Genomic DNA, 18,629 nt, shown 5'->3' on the forward strand with positions numbered 1-18,629 from the left:
GCTGGTGGCAGAACTTAGTAGTGTTTTCCAGTTCCTACTGGTTTAGAGCAGAAAGGATGCAACATCGAGGGGAATCTATGAGGGGCTCAATAAGAAGTTTCCCACAGGCTCATGTATTTGATCACTTGCTTCCCAGTTAGGGGTACTATTTATTTGTGAAGGTTGTGGAACCTTACTAGAGAAATACGTCACTGGGGGTAGTGCTTTGAGGTTTGATAGCACAACCCAACTTCCTATTCTGCTTCCTGTTCATGAAATGTGACATTTGCTGACTCCTACACCTTCCTTGTCATGATGGACTGTATCTTCTCTGAAAACTGTAAAATAAACTTTCTTCCCTAACTTGTTTTTGTCAAGGTATTCTTTCATAACAGAAAAGTAATTAATCATCTCCCTTTAGAAATTCAAATATATTTCTATCCATGCTACTTCATGTAGTTCAATTTCATGTGTACTAAATAGTGCTAAAATTCTGGTTTTTCTTGAAATAATTGACTTCATGATTCTAACAGTACTGTTGTTTTTAAATTTTTATTGATGTGGAAAGTCAACCAGAGTGAGGACTTCACAGTTCATATCAATCAATGGAATGTCTGAAGTATTGCACAACTATGAAGAGAAGCTTCAAGTGTACAGGTATATACACAAAACATGTCAGCTTTACTTTGGCAGTCTGCACTATGTGGCTTTCTGGATGCCCATTATACCTACACAAGTTTCCTAGGGGCATGGACTGAATAAGTTCATGGAAAAGTGATTATTGGTTCCTAAAATGTTATGGCGTTTGATTTCATATAAAAAATATAGAAACCTCAACATTAAGAGCTTCACACCATTTTTTTCATTTCCCATGAGTAAGCACTGTACTGATACACAAAGAGACTATACAGACAGAAGAATATAAAAATACATTTGCAGGAATGAAAAAGTTTTACTCTCATTAACTGAAAATTGGATAAATGATACATTTTAAATAAAACCATGGCAAAGCTCAACAACCGTAGTTAAATATTATCCTTAAGAAAGCTTTTGTGCATTTTTACTTTTGGTGCTGTTAAGGATTTAACATAGAGCCTCACATGTGGAAAACAAGTGCTCCTCTACTACCTATGAAGCCAGCACCTACACTTTGATTCTTTGGGTTAAATTTTCCATTCTAACAATGTTTTTCACTTCAAATTAAAAAGTAAGAATAACTGTTTATTATTTGCTCTGAAAGCTCTTGTCATTCAGTGTAGATGGTCACGATGTCTTTTGTATTTTACTAAACAATTCATTCCCCACTAGCCTATTATCCTCACTTCATAAAACATCTAGTACCTTAATTCCTTTCCCATTTAATTGCTGTTCCCTCACGGAGAGCACCAATCAGACACAATAAACTTGATAGCTTTATGTTGCAATTTTACATTATCCCATTCCTTTCATATGATAAATGTTCTGGTTACACCTTGTCAAATTGACACCTACTAGAGTTACCTGGGAAGAGGGACCTTCAAGGAAATGCCTCCATCAGGCTGAACTCTGGGCATGTCGGACAATCATTTTATTTATGACTAGTCTGGGAGGGCCTAGGCCACTCTGGGCAGTACCACCCCTTATTAGATGGTCCTGGGTTGTATAACAGAAGCTAAATGAAACGAACAGGCATCCTTTCTCTATTGTCTACCTTAGTTCCTGCCTCCAGGTTCCTACTCTAGCCTCTACCCTGGCTTCCCTTGATTGAATATAATCCATAATGAAATAAACCCTTTCCTCTTCAAGTTGGCTTTGGCCATGGGGTTTATCACAGCAACTAAAACAAATTAGGACAATAACTTAGGCAATATTTAACTTAAAAGGTAGAGTAGTGCTCAGAAATTAGAAACATGCTTGTTTCCTACTAATGTGACCCTTCTCTTCATTTTTCCCAGAGGCTGCAATAAAAAGCCCCTGAGGTAAGCATTCTAGCAACACAAAGTTGAGGCTGACAATTATAAATGGCAGCCTTTGCAAAGAAACACAACAAAATGAATAATTTATAACCTGAAGGCAACCAGGTGTATCAAAATAGTCTTCCAACTTCCATATATATGTTTTAACTTATTTTGATTTTTAGTTGTTTTTTAACAATTATTCTGTAGACTGTAACATAGCTATGGAAGAGGAGTTATTACTCTGATAAACCCTTCACAATAATGGTCATTAAGCACCTTCCTCAGTAAGTGCCAAGTGGACAATTTCATCAGCAATGTATATTTTGGTATTTCTAGAGGTGGGAGTCGTGTAATAAAGCATGTGCTGTACATGAATGAAATGGCTTCTTAATATATTTCAATAAAAGCTTGACATTTTTAAAATTTAAGTTCTTCCTATACATCATAGGTGATTGATGGTCTCACAACAGCCTGACAAGTACTGTGTGGTTTACATGCATACCACCACATTCAGTGATGTACTTGAACTCTTGACAGGTATTTTTCTATCATTAAAAATAATTTTCTTAAGACTGAATTCCTGAATATTGTGCAAGTGAACTGTGGCTGAAGACCCTGCTATATTCATTTATGCTTCTGTCCAATATGAAGTCTCCGATGACTTGAAAGGTTGGAACTTCGACTAAAGACTTTGCCACACTCACTACATGTGTAAGGTTTTTCTCCAGTATGGATTGCCTGATGAGTAGTCAAGCTTGAACGTACACTAAAGGCTTTACCACATTTATCACACTTGTAAGGTTTTTCTCCAGTATGAGTCCTACGGTGACTTGCTAGGTGTGAATTTTGAGTGAAGACTTTACCACATTCATTGCACTTGTAAGGTTTTTCTCCAGTATGGATTGCCTGATGAGTAGTCAGACTTGAGTACACACTGAAAGCTTTGCCACACTCATTACACTTGTAAGGTTTCTCTCCTGTATGGGTTCTGCGATGATTAGCCAAGTGTGAATTTTGAGTAAAGACCTTGCCACATTCCAGACATTTATAGGGTTTTTGCCCACTATGGATTACCTGATGGGTATTTAGGTTTGAATGTGAATTAAAAGCTTTTCCACACTCATTGCACCTGTAAGGTTTCTCCCCAGTATGAATTCTCTGATGAATTGCAAGGCTTGAAGTCTGACTAAAGACTTTGCCACATTCATTACATTTGTAAGGTTTTTCTCCAGTATGGATTACCTGATGGGAAGTTAGGCTTGAACGCACACTAAAAGCTTTGCCACACTCATTGCATTTGTAAGGCTTCTCTCCAGTATGAACCCTCCAATGTCTTGCAAGATTTGAAGTCTGACTGAAGACTTTGCCACATTCTTCACACTTGTAAGGTTTCTCGCCACTGTGGACTCCACGATGACTTGCAAGATGTGAATTTTGAGTAAAGACCTTGCCACACTCATCACACTTGTAAGGTTTTTCTCCAGTATGGATTGCCTGATGGGTAGTGAGGCTGGAATACACACTAAAGGCCTTTCCACACTCATTACACTTGTATGGTTTCTCTCCTGTATGTATTCTCCAATGATTTGCAAGGTGTGAATTCTGAGTAAAGACCTTGCCACACTCTGAACATTTGTAGGGTTTTTCTCCTGTATGGATTATCTGATGGGTATTTAGGTTTGAATGTGAACTAAAGACTTTTCCACACTCGTTGCACCTGTAAGGTTTCTCTCCAGTATGAGTTCTCCGATGAATCGCAAGGCTTGAAGTTTGACTGAAGACCTTGCCACACTCATTACATTTGTAAGGTTTTTCTCCAGTATGAATTACCTGATGATTAGTTAGGTTTGAACGAACACTAAAGGCTTTGCCACATTCATTACACTTGTATGGTTTCTCACCAGTATGAATTCTCCGATGACTTGTAAGGTGTGAATTCTGTGTGAAAACCTTGCCACATTCACTACATTTGTAAGGTTTTGCTCCAGTATGATGCCTCTCATGTACCAAAAGATAAGAACGTCGAAAAAAAGCCTTACCACATTCAACACATTTGTAAAGTTTCTCTCCAGTATGAATTTGCTGATGATGTGCCAGAGAAGAAGTATAACTGAAGACCTTGCCACACTCATTACATTGATAAGGTTTTTCCTTAATGTGTGCTTTCTGTTTTTTCATAAGTAGTGAACAATAAATATCATCATCATACTCAGGAACAATGTGTGCTTTGACACCAGTGAGAGGAATTCTTTGAGATAATGAAATTGAAGAAACATTGGTGATAGACTTAACCTCATTATCATCAATATTCTCTGCAGATGGAAATGACTGCAGTTCAAGTAGGTTCCTTATGCATTTTCCTGTCTTCTTCCTACTATCTTGATGTTTACTATTGGTGGATTTATACTTCCTTTCACTGTCTTTCCACTGAAACTCAAAATCCTGTATGTTCTTCTGGATTCCTCTGAAGAAAAAGTCTTCAGTGTCACTGCTTTTATATCTTTCTGACACCATTTTCTGGTCTATTTCTCCTGAATCGCCACTCTCTTTTGGTGGTAAATCTTTAATTATATGTTCAGGAGACTTGACTAGAAGATATAACAGGTTTCTGATTAATTACAGAAAGATATTCCACAGTGAAAATATTTTCAGCAAAAATAACACTTACTGTGTTGACTTTATCAATTTTATGTACCAAAAAGACAATGTAAGCATCGTAAAAAGAGTGATCCTCTAATTAAGAACAGATGATTACATGTACTTTAAATAATCAGGAGAGTCATAGTTTCAAATAATCTATGAACAGATTATTCATATTGAATAAGGTTTCGTGAATCAGTAAAAGAGCATTTTCCATCATGTCCTAAAGGTGCATACTAATTGCCAAAAAGGCTGTAATGCAACTGAATGAGAAAAGGGGACATAACAGCATATTCTGTGTAAACACACACTAAAATATCAAAAAATACATTAAAATGGAAGATAATATTAGTTCATTTATATAATGAATTAAGTGGCAATTTTGAATGCAAAGGAATAGGAAAAAGAGGAAAAATTCACAAAAAGCAGAGTACCAGCAAAAACAATGCAATAATCTCTTATAAACTTACTTAGACCCATTCATGACAAGCATTTTTTCAACATTAACAAGCAGTGCATGTCAGTTATACTGCACAACACACACAGAAAACAATCACCTGTTGGGCTTAGTAAATACTATAAAACAATTATAACATTCTATGATAAAACAACCAGGCAAATCACAAATACATAAGCTCATAAATTGCTACATGTAGGAGCTAGAGAAATGGTTTAGTGGTTAAGAGTATATACTACCCTTGCAGGAGTTGACTTGAGTTCCCAGAACCCACACTGGACAATTCACAACCACCTAAAATACCAGCTCCATGATACCCAACACTTTTACCTGAACTCTGCAGGCACCTGAACATATGTGCGCGTGCACACACACACACACACACACACACACACACACACACACACACCCCAGTACACAATACACATAATTAAAAAATATGGATTAAAAATAAAATGCCATGTTGTATAACGATAAACACTTTCCTACTAAGAATAAACAGGGGTTTCTATTACAGAAATGGTACAAAATAAAATAAACATAACATTTAGCCATTCTACTCCTGTGTTTGTGTATGTAAGAAAGAAATGAAGTCACTATATAGAAAACATAACTGTATAACCATGATTATGACAGTAAGGCTCACAATAGCCTAGACATGCAATCAGCCTTACTGTTCATCAACAGATTAATAAAGAAAATGATGCATACATCTACATATTAGAGTATTATTCAGTCGCAAAGAATAAATGAAATACTATTATTCATTAGAAAAACTGACAGAACTGGAAATCACTGTGTTAAGCAAACTAAATCAAACACAAAGACAAATGCAGCACATTCTGTCTTACATATGGAAAATTTTCTAAAAAGGCTGAACAAAAAATTCATAAAGTAGAAGAGGGTCTATCAGGCAAGGGAAGGAGAAAAAGATGGTAGAAAACCACAGGGTAAGCATAATCAATGCACAAAGTAAACATATATGGAATGTTTACCCTCTCCCACTAATTTAGACAAGTAGTATGTCAGTATGTTGCAGAATATTTGTTTACACTGTATGAAGACGTGTCACTGTGACTGGTTTAATAAAGACCTGGATGGCCAACAGCTAGGCAGGAAAGAATAGACAGAACTCTCAGGGAGAGAGAAGCAGGGGATGCCAGCAACTCTAAAGGAGTCAGACAGAGGGTACAGAGCAAAGGTAACAGGAGCCATGTGACAGAATGTAGATTGACAGGTTAATTTAAGTTAGAAGAGCTAGTTGGGAAAAGGCCTAAGCTAAAGTCAAGCTTTCATAATTAATGATAAGTCTCCATGTCATTATTTGAGGGTTGGCAACCCAAATATAGTCTGACGAGAAAGCTTACTACATTTGCCACCCAATGTCCAGCAAGTAAATCGGGACACAGGGTATTAGAAAGTTGAAAACAAATAAATGTTTTGAACTTGGCTTTCTTGTGACTATGGTCTATCAGGTAGGCTCACTTCTCAAGGTGTACAAAGGCAAGGCTCCTTTAAAAGGGCCCACTGTACAGCAGAGCACTTGGGCAGTCATCTCGCTAGGTAAAAACACCTGATCCATCTTGGTCTCAGCAACTTTCCAGAGATGGGATGATGAAGAGTGTCTGGGATGGTTAGGCCAAAGGAGGAAGAGCCAGCCACCAGGCCATGTGCTGAGCTAGCTGCGTGGCAGAGAGCCTAGCAGGTTAAGGTTTGGCTCATGCAGTCAAAGAAGCCTGTGCAGACATGCAGAAAGTCAGATCCTGGCCAAGAAAACCTCTGAACAGGTTACACTGTGCTTGAAATGTGCTTAGGTGCTAAAGAAAGAAAAAAAAAAAAAGGAGGGGGGCACAGAAAGTCCTAACAAAATCAATCAATCAGTAAATCGTTTAAAAATAATAAAGTCTTTAAAGAAAGAGTAAAGTAATAATAATTAAAAAAAGTAACATAAGGATGGGAAATACACAGGGCACTTGGAATCTCCATGATGCTTTGCTAACTTCAAATTTTTTTGAATGCTGATGCGCAAAAGGCAAATGCTGGAGAGACACTGGATTGTTAAAAACAAACAAAACAACAACTGCAATATTAAACCAGCCTATATATTTTAAGAATGTGTTAACTTCAGAATGGAAGTCAGAAAATATGCTGCATTCGTGGAGAGGTTATGCTTTCATTTCCACATGAAACAAAAAGCTTTGAATCTCTTCAAAATTAATGAAGATCATATTTGTTTGGGGGAAACCTCCTGAAAAATCTTGGCTACATAAATGAAAAAAAAAAAGAAAGAAAAAAGGAAAAACTACAAGACAGTTAATGTATATTCTACGTGGGAAACTCTGAGGAATCCACAAAGATAACCCCAGCTAAGACTCCTAGCAATAGTGGAGAGGCTGCCTGAACTGGCCATCTTCTGTGACTAGACTGTTGACCCCTAATTGTCATCAGAGAGTCTTAATCCAGTAACTGATGGAAATGGATGCAAAGATCCACAGCCGCGCACTGAGCCGCACACTGGGAATCCTGAGAGAGGAAGGAAGGATTGTACAAGCCAGGGAAGTCAAATTCATCATAAGGGAACCCATAGAAACAACTGAGCTAGACTCACAGGCACTCACAGACCCTGGATAGCTTGGGAGCCTGCATAGAACCAATGTAGGCTGTAAGAATTATGTCTTTATTATGTCACCAGGCTGAGATGGAGTCCCAGCCTAAAAAGAGGGCGTGCCCTTCCACAGGACTCTCTCTCTCTCTCTCTCTCTCCTCTTATTCCCTCTGTACTTCCCCTCTGTGCTGTCTCTGTCTCTTGTCTCTCTCCGTCTTCCCCCCCCCCCTCCTTTCTCCCAATAAAACTCTAAAGAGGTAACCATGGCTCGTGATTCCTCTGCCACTGCAGCATCCAGAGCTCTCTTCTGTCACTGTGGTCAATGGAGGCGGCAGCCAGCCAGGAGTACCACCATTATAACCCTTTCATAGGCCCCCTACATGTGTAATAGTTGTGTAGCTTCATCTATTTTGTGGGATTCCTAGCAGTGGGATCAGGGCCTGTCTTTAATGCTTGATCTAGCTTTTGGGAACCTATTCCCTATACTGGGTTCCCTCACCCAGCCTCAATACAAAGGGAGGAGCTTAGTCCTACCTTAACTTGATATGCCATGCTTTATTGACACCCATGGGAGGCCTGACCCTTTCTGAACATAAACAGGAGGAGTGGATGAGGGGCAGAAGGAGGATAGAGGGAGGGAACAGAAGGAGAAGGAAGTAAAAATGTGATCAGGATGTAAATAATTTAATAAAAAGAAGAAAATGTAAGCTAGTAGTTCATCATCTATAACAAACTTGTAGTCATGTTACGTATGTTTTCAAGGTTAAACAGATATAGTTTAGATAGACAGGTGGTCTTCAAACACTTCAGAGACCTACAGAATACAGCACTTTTAGACGTTTTAATAACATAAGGCTATTCATGACAATGAGACACATCTGCTCCTGGAAGCACCAATTTACTTCAAAAAAGGATGATGTGCACCAAAGAACCTCCATATGGAGTTTGCTTTCATTGTGGCAAAGTTAGCTAATGGACAAAAAACTGCCAGAGCCTGGACTGCTGACAGTATACCATCCAAAATGGCCAAACAGAATACAAAAGGTGGTGACTGATGAACTTTGCCAAACAAAAATAGGTAAGTCTTTCAAAAATTCCTGCTTCAGAGAGAAGTCTGTCATATTCTAGCCCTTTGGGCCAAGGATGGGTGCCCCAATGTTGCAGAGTACCCTTGGGTAACTGTCTAGGCAGTCAGTTTTCTGTCATTTTTAGTTTGGGAAGTTATTTGCTCTACATTTCCTATTTACTCGGGTAACATTATATCCTTCTTGGGTCTCTGATGGAGTTGAAGAACAGATAGTTACAGTTATATAGTTTTCCTTGTTATCAAATTCAGAAAAAAATCTGCATAAGAAAAGTTAAGTTTATAACATTAACAAATATAAAAACTTAAGTTGTTTATCTATGAAGATGTTTTAAGGTCTAAAAAGATATATTTAGGATGGTAAAACACGCTATGATAGAAAATGGTTTATGTATAACACTTTGGACTCGCTAAGATAGGATAGGTAATATAGTACATTCTCCAAACTTGCCAGATACATATGGACTGGACACTGAAAATGTTAATTCTTTTTTGTTGTTGTTGTTGTTTTTTTGAGACAGGGTTTCTCTGTGTAACAGTCCCAGCTGTCCTGATACTTTGTAGACCAGACTGGCCTTGAATCACAGAGATCCACCTGCCTATACCTCCTGAGTGCTGAGATTAAAAGCATGTGCCACCACACCTGGCAAAAATGTTAATTCTTATCTGATGATTGTTCTTATTACACACACACACACACACACACACACACACACACACACACACACACACACAGTTTTACTGTGTTAAGAGTTAAACTCTTTCTTGTTTACTTAGACAAAAACAAAGAACTGTTGTGGAATATCTGTTTACACTGTGTGAAGATGTGTCACTGTGGTTGGTTTAATAAGAAGCTGATGGCCAATAGCCAGGGAGGAGAGAATTGAGACTTCACAGGAGAGAGAGAGAACCGTGGAAAGATGTGGGGGAAGGGCGACACCAGCAAGACTCTGAAAATGTCAGACATATGGTACAAAGCAGAGGTAACTGAGTCATGTGACAGAATGTAGATTATTAGAAACAGGTCAATACAAATTTTAAGAGCTTAGGTGGGAAAAAGCCTAAGCTATGGCCAAGCTTTCATAATTAAAATAAGTATCTGTGTTATTAATTACGAACAGACAGTCCAAGGAAAGACCGACTACATTAATGATTAGTGTATAAAGTAATTTTACTTTATATATACATATATATAGTATATATGTACATATTATATATGTCTATAACAAAATGATAACAAGACTGAAACATATTTTGATGTGTATGTATGTATGTATGTGTGTACATAACGAAGTGACAATGAAGCTGAAACATATGATCACACCCATCACTTCAAAATTTGTACTCACTGTCCTGCTCTTATTAAAACGTTGGCCTGGTCTCACTGACAAGTAACTCACTAATATCTTTGACCCACTGGTAACTATCTTTACGCTCTGTGCTTCGAGTTGAATTGAGGTGAATTCTAAATGTGAGTGAAAACTCATATATATATGGGTTGAGAGATATAGACATGGCATTAGCCTACATGTCAACAGATGAATGGAAAAAGAAAATACATAGATATACACAATGAAGAATATAATCCCAAAAGAACGAATTCCTGTCATTCAAAGCAAAGTGGACAGAACTGAGAGGTACTGTGTCAAAGAAAACCACATGTGACAATTACCTGTTTAGTTTGTCTGGTAAGATATCCTCCAGGCTGACAGACATTGTAACAAACAGAAGGTTCTTCTTTTGAAGGACAAACACAATTCATATAAAATGTGCACACACACACAAACAGATGCTACTGGTGATGGACACATGGTCTACTACATAACTTAGCCACTAAGAATAATGTCACAAGAACAATATAGCCATCACACATACATGTCATCTTTAGTCTTCAGGATGTATAATCAAAAGCTGAGTTGCTTGATTATACAGTAACTCTCCTTTTATTTGTTCTGATTTATCTGCAATCAATTCTCATCAATGAGTACCAATCTAGACTTCCACCAAGAGAGAACAGGATTTCCCTTTCCACCACATCCAGAGCAAGGCTCACCTTTTCCACAACAGCTATCTTGGTAAGTGAAGGTGATAACTCACATTGGAGAAAACTGGCGTTTTTACATAATAGTAATGTTGATCTTCCTTTCATATATCATTTCTCTTCAGTAAATGTGTATTAAAGTTGGGCATGGCAATATGCACCTCTAATCATCTACTGAGGAGTCTGACTGGCCTGTGCAATGCTTGTCTCAAAAAAAAAAGAAGAATAAAAAGTAGAATGAAAAGAATAACCACATCTCTAATGGGATGTGAGCCTGGTAGAGTCCGAGCTCAGCTAGCCCCTGAGCATAAGCAGCACATCTTGCCCATCACACACACACACACACACACACACACACACACACACACACGTCCATCCCCATTTTTAAGTTGGCTGTTTTCCTGCTTGTTTGTTTCAGGTTTCACATTTTGGCTATTAATTCACTGTTGGATATATGGTATGCAAACTCCTTCTCCACACTCAGAGGGAAATACCTGATGCTAAGTAATAAAAGCCTGTTCACTTAGTTCTTCTCAGTCAGTGATGGGAGATTTCATAATGGTGACAATAAGTATGGAAGAGGGAACACAATGAGTCAGAGGAAACAAAACAGATGCTGCTACTGTATCATACAGGAACTCAGCTTTTGAGTGCAGATCTAGATTACTGAAGATTACATGTCTATGGGATGCCTGTACTATTCTCTGTATTTTTCTTAGTAGCAAAATTATTTAATTAACCTATATATACATCACCAGTTGACTCTGTGTGTGTGTGTTTGTGTGTGTGTATTCTATGAGTTTTATTTGTCCCTCAGAAAAAAGGAAGTTCTAATTGCAACACCTATCAGTCTAGAGAAAAAATGTTTTACTGGACAAAATGAACTAAGCAGAGAACTATTATGTGTTGCTTTCTTTGCTAGCCTAATTGTTTCATTTTTTAATTTTTATTTTCATTGAGACAGAGTCTCACTATAAAACCCTGACTGGCCTAGAATTCAGTTATGTACATCAGGCTGGTCTCAAACTCATAAAGACCCACCTACCTCTGCCTCTCAAGTGTTAGGATTAAAGGCATGCACCAACAGGCCCAGCTTAGACTAATTATTTCGTAACAATTCTGTTTTACTAATACAGTATTATGTTCAGCATTAATTCCTCTAAGGGTAGCACATCCAGTCACCTATTTCCAACTATATTCACTTCTTCAAAGCTCTATGTCAGGCAAGCATGGAGGCAAACATGTAATCTCATCACTTGTCAGGCTGACACAAGAAAAATGAAAGTTCCATGCCAGCCTGGTCTGCAGAGATAAATACTGCCACCCATCCTCGTCCCACACAGAATGTTCTGAAACAATTCACATTGCCACAGGGAGTCAACCATTTAACCATGACCTTTTGGTACAAACACAAAATGTATCTGAATTATAGCACTTCTGTCAAAACTTAATTAACTGACCATCAATGGTAGCTCATACATCTAATCCCAGAACTTGGAAGGCTGAGGCAGGATGCTTACCAAGAGTTTATGGCCAGCCTGGGCTACACAATGAGTTTCAGATTAGCCTGAACTAAAGAGTGAGACATGACCTCAAACATATGAACAAGAAACAAGATTAAAAACAAACAAAAGACTACCTGGACACCATTAGAGAGTTATGTTAAAGAGAGATAGTTAAAGGCTAAATTTTTGTACCTGTAAAGAATAGTGACAGATTTTGTTTCCCATAGAAACCTTGTACTTGCCATTACGCAGTGGTGCAGCCTCCACTCTGCCCTCTGAGAGCTTACCTGCACTCATAGCTCTGACGTATTCCTGTCCATTTGGTTTTCTGGTCATTATTGCCTCACTCTCCACAGTCCAGGGCCCTTTTTGTTGTTCCAACATAGACATAACATTCAGATTAGGACGTGTGACTCCTGTTTATAAAAGACAGTAACACCATGTACTGAGGATATTACAGAATCTATATCCTATGCTAATGTGAGGAAAGAGCATGTTTCATATGAATCTAGAAAAATACTTCACAAACTCTTTCCAGGAATTTAATGGGCCTAGTTATCTACTAAGAACTACTGAAGCAAAAGCTTAGGGGAAGAAAGCAAAGAATTAGATGCAGTGGGACTCTAGTAGAGTCTTTTGTATCTAAGGTAAACATAGAAGGTAATAGTTTTTTCCCACTATATTTAGGGCAACAGTAGAATGTATTAGCATTTGTTGAAGGGACCTAGACCTTGAAGAAATCACAGTAGAGAACAGTGACTGTTTTCTATGACTTACAGAGTTGTTTTTCTAAAGAGGTTTTCTATCCATTGCATGATTTTAGTCATAAGAATATCCAGGAACACTTGGAGGTCTTGAATTATTAGGTACTACAAACAGTACACAATAAGGATTAAAGGTTTTGGGGGTGTGATGATAGGGCTTTGGTATGAGGAACTTGTACCTCAAACACAAACTTTGTGTACTGTCAATAAATAGGCTTCTGAACAGAGGTTCAATGTTCAGTTCACAGAAACTGTTCTGCCCTGATGTCAGGCCATCTAAAATTACATCTTGGAGTGATTCTCCTTCTTTGAACAGCCCAGGTAACATAGAACACCCAACATTGGAAACTTTAAATATGTGCCTTGATGCCATGAGTCATGCACAGTGATTATATGCCAGTAATTCCTGCATTAAGGAGTGTGAAGCAAGAGGACTGCAAGTTCAAGGCTACTAGACTATAAAACCCAAATCTACCAAATCAAAACAAAATCTACCATACGGGCCGGGAACACAGTCCAATGGTAGAGTACATGAGATGCAAAAATCTTGAGTTCTATTCCTAGTGCAGAGAGAGAGAAAGAGAGAGAGAGACAGAGAGACACAGAGAGACAGAGAGACACAAAGAGAGAGAAAAGGGAAAAGAGGAAGGAAGAAAGGAAGAAAGGCAGAGAGGCAACATGGTTACCCAAAGGCACGGTATGAAAACTGCAAGGTCACATGGCAAAGATCCCAACTGTTGGAGTAGGTCATCCTTACCCAGGGAGACCAGGTTGCTGTAGTTCTCCAACATAACATCCCTGTGCAAAGCCCTCTGTGCAGGGTCCAGACATTCCCACTCTTCCTGAGAGAACTCGATGGCCACATCCCTGAATGTCAACTGTCCCTAAAAGGAAACAAACACATTTCACACTGTGGACATTTAGAATCCTTACAAAGAGGTGAGAAAAAGGGGAAAACAGACTGAGTAAATTGAAGAGAACAAGTCACCTCCATGCTGTGAGATCATAAACTACATGTCTTTGTCTAGTTCTCAGACATACAATTCACCTGGCATCTCTGGAGTGATAAGGATGGGTTTGTCTCCTATGGTGATGTTGAAAGGTGAAATGAGGTCCTCAGTTACAGGAAGGTTGCTGGGCACCAAGACAACCAAGGCAGGAACAGGACCAAACTTCAGGCCTTACTCCCCATCCTCCAAGGAAAGGAGAAGAGTTGAAGGCTTAAGTGAACACCAATGATCAATGGTATTGAGTAATATGTGAGTGATGGAATCTCCATAAACCCTTAAAGCATAGAGTTTAAATTTCTTTCCCTACATTCTACTGTGGGGAAAGAACTAAAGAGTGGCTTGCCCAAAGAGGGAATGAAAGCCATAAGCCACTTCCTGCACCTCCCCTTTTGTGTCTTCTCTGTCCAATTGGTCATCTAGTCTTTGGAATGTCCTTTATAATAAATAGGAAAACATAAAGAGTTTCCCTTAGTTTTGTGAGCTGCCCTAGAAAATGGACCATAAAACTGGAGAAGGAGCTGTATAGACCCTTGTTGCGTACATTCTGTGGAACTGAGTCCTCTAGCTGATTAGTGTCAGAATGCAACCGAATTAGCTGACACTGGGCTGTAGTATGCTACAGAATTACTTGCTTAGTATGTGAGAAAAACACCACACACGTGGACTAGCCTAAACCTTCTGTTTAAAAAATGTACCAGGAGAAACTGACCTGGTTTCTCCTGTGTTCCCAGATTAAGATACATCAGAACAACACTATAACTCCCTAATGTTATTTCGCTTTATTGTAAGATATTATGGTATCATGTCACAGTGCATTCATCATGTATGTGGACAATACAAAACAAACAAACAAACAAGCAAAATCAAATACAAAGTCTGCCCTTCTCGTTCATGTCACACTCTGATACATTCACTCTGTCCTCCCAAGCCTTTTTTCACCATCTTTTGCCCAACCCCTCTAACCGCCACTTGGTTCTCATTTGATAAAAGGGAAAAAAAAGGAAAAACCCACAGGCTCATCTCAAGTCAAGTAGTAAGTAAGATGTTTGATACACCCAGTGTTTTCAGAGATGATGCCATGAGGTTTCCAACAGTCAGCTTAGTGCCACAGGCTTGCAATCCCAGCACTTTGAAGGCTGAGGTAGGAGGATCTTTATGAATTCAAGGCCAGAATGGACCATACATTGAGTTCAGGGCTGGAGTGAGCTATAATATACTTATTATTTTATATGTTTAAATGTTTGTTAGGATGGATGTTTGGTTAAGACATAAACCTGGTACATAAGGTGGTCAGAGAAGAGAGCTAGATCCCCTGAAACTGGAGTTACAGATGATGATGATCTACCATGTAGGTGCTAGGAATGCAACACAGGTCCTCTGGAGGAGCAGCCAGTGCTTTTACCTGCTGAGTCATTTCTCTCTCTCCAGTGCAATAAAAGTCATTTTATAATCAAAAAAGCTGAAAGTACAGCTTAATGGTAGAGTACATGCCTAGAATGCACAAGGTCCTGTGTTCACTCCTCAGCACTAAAAATATGTAGAAAAACAAAACATGGTATTAAACAAACCCAAACATCCCAATTATCATGACCATCATTTTCTCCAGAGGGTAGAAAGTAGAGAGGTGACTAGCCAGGTGTGCAATCATCACTACACAGTGAGAGGAAAACAAGGTGGTGGAGAGGACAGAATAACACATGATGTGGTTAAAACACAAAACCAGGTAAGCGTAAGAGTGGACAACAACAAGACTATATTGCCTCATCACAGTCTCATGAAATGCACACTCAGGAAGATAACTGATTTGACCTCTGGCCTCCAAACACGACTATATATATATATATATATATATGCACTATATATGCACTCACATGAACATGTACATACTCCACATACAGAGAAATGATAATAAACAGGCATGCACTGTATTCTTGCACTCAGGAAGCCAGACTGAACTACACAGGAAGATACTCTCTCTGAAAACAAGAGGGGGGTAAACCCTAATATCTTGGTGGTGAAATGCAACACTCTCCCCCCCTTATTCCATTTTTAGTTATTGAGATGCTCTCTTGGAAACAATGACCACTGACATTATTACCTGCAGTGTAGTGGGCTATGAAGAATGTAATTTCACAAGAAGGTCTCCTTTCTCCCATAATTTAAGAAGTATTTGTGTGTGCACATTAACATGTGACTTCCAAGTGTAGCTTCTTTTACCTACATCTAGAGAGCTAACAGTCCATTTACAAATGATACTAAGGCAATCCTTACTAGGCAATCCTTAGCACAAAGACTGTTCCTAGTGCATACTCAATAGAAGCTTCTTCCATGTTCTAAATCACAGGATCATTATGAGATGTAATCTAGTGATTATGATAGAGGCTAAGGGAAAACATGAGCAAGGGCAAGTGAACTGTCTAGTCTATACTCAGTGCAGGCCAGCAGCTTTCACGCAGAACACTCCAGGGAACAGAAAATCAACTGGGGGCGGGGGGGTAAGGAGGTGGCTCACTGTACCTGCATGGCAGCCATCCCTGGTTCTTTCTGGTTCTTCATTCTCCTTCTCCCAACTTCTTCCTTGAGTAACATGAGTATTTAGAGGTCAGTCCTGAATACCAAAAGCATACAATTAAGTATATCATATGTTTGCAAGGTGATTTGAAAATAAAACCCCTTATTCTTTAAATAATAATAATAATCATCATGATAATAATAAAAGTATGGGCCTGGTGGCATACACATATAATCCTAGCACTAAAAGCAGAGGATTGTGAATTCAAAGTCCTGAACAAGCTAGTGATTTTCAGGCCATATGAAACTGGTAGAATCTTGTATCAAAATGGTTAAAAAAAAATGTTCTGGATAAATATAGCCACCTCCCTTCCCTTCTGGAGATGAAGACTAATATATAACTCAGGCGGGACTTGAACTCATGATCCTCCTGCCTCAATCTCCTGAGTGCTGAGATTACAGGTACATTCGAAGCAGCTCAGCGAGACATTCATTTCCTATGCCATAGTCAGAGCTACTGAGAGGACATCATCATGTAGAAAGATGGACCTTTGTAGCCCAATACATCAAGGGGATGTAAGAACAATAAACTACTGCAGGACAGACAACAGGAGACTAGACACTTTTCTGCAGGACTTGATCCCTCCTCAGAAAGACCAGGAATACAAGGCTGCCTCTGCACACACCCCAGAATGCACACATGTATACACACAAACATATAAAATACAGACAGGATAAAGTAAATATAGGCAGAGAGATTCAGCTAAGACTTGCAAGAGCACAGCTGTCCTACTTGAGATACCGACACTTACAAGAGGTTCATCTGGAATATTCACCTGTTTCCTTTGTGCTGTTCCTTATAATGGGTAAACCTAACCGAAGTGTTTCCCTGACAACCTAGAGCTGAGCAAGCAAATTAAGAGCACTTGAGCACCAGCTGATGGTAGGTTCTATTCAGGACATGAGACTTGGAATTAAAAGGGGACAGTGGTGTGGGATTGTGGCATTTGATATCATCTTCAGGTAGTGATCCAGACATGAATTAAATCATGCAATATTAAGTTGGTGTCTGAAAGAGAGCTGCCTGAAGATGGCCAGAGGCAATTCATTCCATACTAAATGTTAAATGTTAGAAAAAAGAAAAATCCCACCAGTCCTCTCTATATCCAGTCCCACCATATCCCTGGCAATAGAAGGGTGACCTTGTCGAAAGGAGTCCCATCGCTGTGTTCTGGCTGAATAAGGTCTACAAAGGGCTATCACCCTCTAACCTCAACATTATTTATTCACTTAGAAAGTGTCCATGTTATCTTTTCCAGACTGCCTCAAACTGTCCATCTTCCCACCCCAGTTTTGCTTCCACATGCTGGCATTACTGGTGTGTGCCACCATGACCAGCACAACCCCAGTTAACTTTAAACGGCACATGCCCGGCAGATAGACATTTTGCAATGCTCGTCCTCACCACTAAAATTTAAACAGAAGTGTTTTTTTTTTTTCCAACGACAAAAGCAAACTCAATAAAAATGACCGTATTATTCCACCAACTCCTCCCTCATCCAGCCTTCTCCTCCCTCATTCTGCACGATTTCATTCACACTTTCCACCTCCAGCTCTTCTTTCTCTCTCGCCGCCCTCCACATTCTGGCAGCTCAGCTCGCCTCTGCTCTCCCGCTGCCCGCCTCTCCTGCTTTCTTTCTTCCCTCGGACGGGCCCGTTATCCCGCCGCACGCCGCTGCTCTGTCTCCTGCAGCCTCTCTAGTCCTTCATCACCTGGCTCGTCCCGCACAAACGCCAGTCGCGTCTCCTCCCCCACCGCAGAAGCGTCCGAATCCGCGTCCCTGCTCCTTCCCGGCTGCTTCCCCTCCGGGCAGCCCTCGCCTCGCTCTGGGGCCATCTCTCTCCCACGTTCCTACTTCCTCAGTCTCGCGGCTCTCCGCGTCACCCGGTGGAGCTGGGCGAGCAAAATAAGGTTCCCGGGCAAGGGTCGCGGTTCTCGGCGACAGCTCCCAGCAAGGAAACCGGTCTAAAGGACCTGGGGAAACTCACCGGACTACACGACTGGCGCTGCGCAGATCCGCTTCCGGGTCGCGGCG

The 18,629-nt window shown here is 39.7% G+C and overlaps 1 protein-coding gene across 1 annotated transcript; it reads right to left on the reverse strand.

The window, feature by feature from the left end:
* Positions 1 to 512: 512 nt before the first annotated feature.
* LOC128093940 (zinc finger protein 665-like) lies at positions 513 to 18,620 on the reverse strand. The gene is given in 6 exon segments (XM_052711856.1): positions 513 to 2,656; positions 2,658 to 4,504; positions 12,536 to 12,664; positions 13,770 to 13,896; positions 16,540 to 16,599; positions 18,583 to 18,620. Coding segments are annotated over 5 exon segments (2,316 nt in total). The 5' UTR covers positions 16,579 to 16,599; positions 18,583 to 18,620; the 3' UTR covers positions 513 to 2,482.
* Between the last annotated feature and the right edge of the window lie 9 nt (positions 18,621 to 18,629).

The sequence above is a fragment of the Peromyscus californicus genome, unplaced genomic scaffold (genome assembly GCF_007827085.1).
Source record: "Peromyscus californicus insignis strain IS unplaced genomic scaffold, ASM782708v3 Scaffold_4__1_contigs__length_199733344, whole genome shotgun sequence".
In the NCBI taxonomy this organism is placed as follows: Eukaryota; Metazoa; Chordata; class Mammalia; order Rodentia; family Cricetidae; genus Peromyscus; species Peromyscus californicus.